Raw genomic sequence first — 2,677 nt, 5'->3', positions numbered from 1 at the left:
CAGTTTTTTTGGCTGGGGCTGGGTTTGAACCCACGATTTCCGACATATGGGGCTGGCGCCCTACTCCTTTGAGCCACAGGAGCTGCCCATAAAATTCAGTATTTTTTTTAAAAAGCACCAGAAACACTGCTAGAGTTTGAGTGTTTGTCCCCTGTAAAGCTCACATTGAAATCTGTCTGCCCTTCTAACAGTTCTAAGAAGATGATTGGGGTAGGGAGCTCTGCCCTCACCGGTGGCTTTAATGCCTTAACAAAAGGGCTTCCGGGCATGGACTCTTCTTTCCGCACCCTCTTGCCTCTACCATCTGAGGGCACAAAAGGTCCTTGTCAGACACCTGTGCCTTGACCTTGGACTTATGACGTCTGGAAACTCGAGGCAATAGGCTCCTGTCCTTTGTAAGTCGCCCAGTCCCCAGTGCTCTGTCACAGCTGCACAAAACTAAGACAAAGCTCTTCTAACTAATGTAACTTCAGAAAAGTGCCACCTTAGGAAACTAAGTGTGTTCTTAGGAGTGTCACAGCTGGCTCAGGGCCTGTAGCTCTGTGGTCAGGATGCCGGCCACACGCACCAGGGCTGGTGGGTTCGAACTTGACCTGGGCCTGCTAAACAATGACAACTACAACAAAAAAACAGCCAGGCATTGTGTTGGCGCCTGTAGTCCCTGCTACTTGAGAGACTGAAGCTAGAGAATCACTTAAGCCCAAGAGTTTGAGGTTTCTGTGAGCCGTGACACCACGACACTCTACTCAGGGCAACATAGTGAGACTCGGTCTCAGAAAAAAAAAAAATACTGTACATGCTGGCAGTACCAAAAAGGCAAAGGCAAAGACCCCCCCGCCCCAAACCCTTCTGCCAGGGGGTGACGTGCAGGGCTCTGGATTCTCAACCACCTGGGAAAGCCCCACCTCCTGCCTGCCCGAGAGGGTAACCTCAACCACCACACCTTCCTGTGGCCCTGGGCACTGCACTCCAGGTTTGAGGTCAGCCTGCACAGGGCAACACCTGCATGGGCCTTTGACGTCACCAAGGGCAGCCACTGCATCAGTGCCCAACTCCTGACAGAAGCAAGCATGGGGCATGAAAGGAAGTGTCAGAAGAATGGGGCGTAGAGACCACAATCCCACGTCCTTCACTAGGACGAGATTACCCTGAGATTAACCCCCACGGCTTCCTGTCTTAAATTACACTCACTGGGCCCTATGTGGATGGTAAGATAAGAGAACTACTTGTAAAATACCAGTAAGAACAACCAGAGGTAGGAGTCAGAACACCAATCAACAGTTCCCATAATGTACGCCTTCTCCACTTACCTCGCGGGCCCTCTGGATTATTTTGTCATCCACGTCAGTGATGCCCATCACCATGACGATGTTGCATCCGAAAACTCTGGTTAGGATCCTTCGAATTATATCAAATCTCACATATGAGCTGAAAGAAAAGAAGTCAGGATGTCTTTAATACACAAAGTCTTCAATTTTTACCTTTTTAAAAAATGCATCGAATTTTAACATGCTGCTATATGACTTCCACCGTGTGGCTCGGCTGGCAGTTCACGTGGAGCTAGTTAGTCAACAGAAAGAGCTTTGGACAAACTGGGCCGCACCACTTCAAGGCACAACATTAGCAACTTTAATTTTGGAGCTGCTGTTCAAATGAAGATACATCTATTCGATGATACAAAAATCCCACTCAGTAGTTTAAAACACAAAGACCTTCTTCTACCATTCCTGTTCCTGTTCTGATTAGAGCAGCTGTCCCCAGTTCAGGTGGTCTGGCCTACTAGGAGCCAGGTCGCAGAGTTCAGCCTCCTACCACTGTGGAAAAATCATTTTCCTTGAAACTCAGGAACGGGGCCACACGCCAGGACATGAGCGGTGGGTAATGAAGTGAAATAGCATCCGTATGGCCCCCACCCCATGAAAAGTTGTCTTTCATGAAACCAGCCCCTGGTACCAAGAAGACTGGGGACCACTGTCCTAAAGTAATTCTAGGGCGACGCCTATGGCTCAGTGGGTAGGGTGCTGGTCCCATATATCAAGGGTGGCAGGTTTGAATCTGGCCTCGGACAAAATGCAACAAAAAAATAGCCAGGTGTTGTGGCGGGCATCTGTAGTCCCAGCTACTCAGAAGGCTAAGGTCAGAGAATCACTTAAGCCCAGGAGTTGGAGGTTGCTGTGAGCTGTGATGCTACATCACTCTACTGAGGGCAATAAAGTAAAACTCTCTAAAAAAAAAAAAAAAAGTAATTCTAATTTTTCATTGTGACAAAATAGATAAATGCAAATAAGGACAAATCAAGTAAAGTATAATCCTATTAAAGATACTACAGAAGATTAGTCCTTAGAAGGTACACACCAATGCAGACGATTAAAATGCTAGCTTACTTATATACTACATTTGGGCAACCCAGACTTTTAAAACCAAACGGGTTTAAAATCCATTTAAAATCTCAAGAATCCTAGGCTTGGCGCCTGTGGCTCAAGTTGCTAAGGCACCAGCCACATACACCTAAGGTGGCAGGTTCGAATCCAGCCTGTGACCGCCAAACAATGATGGCTGTAACCAAAAAATAGCTGGGCATTGTGGTGGGCACCTGTGGTCCCCCCTACTTGGGAGGCGGAGGCAGGAGACTCGCTTGAGCCCAGGAGTTGGAGGTTGCTGTGAGCTGTGATGCCAC

At 47.9% G+C, this 2,677-nt stretch overlaps 1 protein-coding gene across 2 annotated transcripts in view; it reads right to left on the bottom strand.

Moving 5' to 3' along the window:
* The window catches only part of CARS2 (cysteinyl-tRNA synthetase 2, mitochondrial), a 60,588-nt gene that overhangs the window by 51,951 nt on the left and 5,960 nt on the right, over positions 1 to 2,677 (bottom strand). For both annotated transcript variants that reach the window (XM_023519174.1, XM_012811512.2), the window contains exon 3: positions 1,311 to 1,428. In XM_023519174.1, the coding sequence (XP_023374942.1) occupies positions 1,311 to 1,428 (118 nt within the window). The remainder of the gene's footprint in view (positions 1 to 1,310; positions 1,429 to 2,677) is intronic.

Source organism: Otolemur garnettii, unplaced genomic scaffold, assembly GCF_000181295.1.
Source record: "Otolemur garnettii isolate 467f Iridium unplaced genomic scaffold, OtoGar3 scaffold00161, whole genome shotgun sequence".
Taxonomy (NCBI): Eukaryota; Metazoa; Chordata; class Mammalia; order Primates; family Galagidae; genus Otolemur; species Otolemur garnettii.
This window is presented reverse-complemented; position numbering and strand designations above follow the sequence as displayed.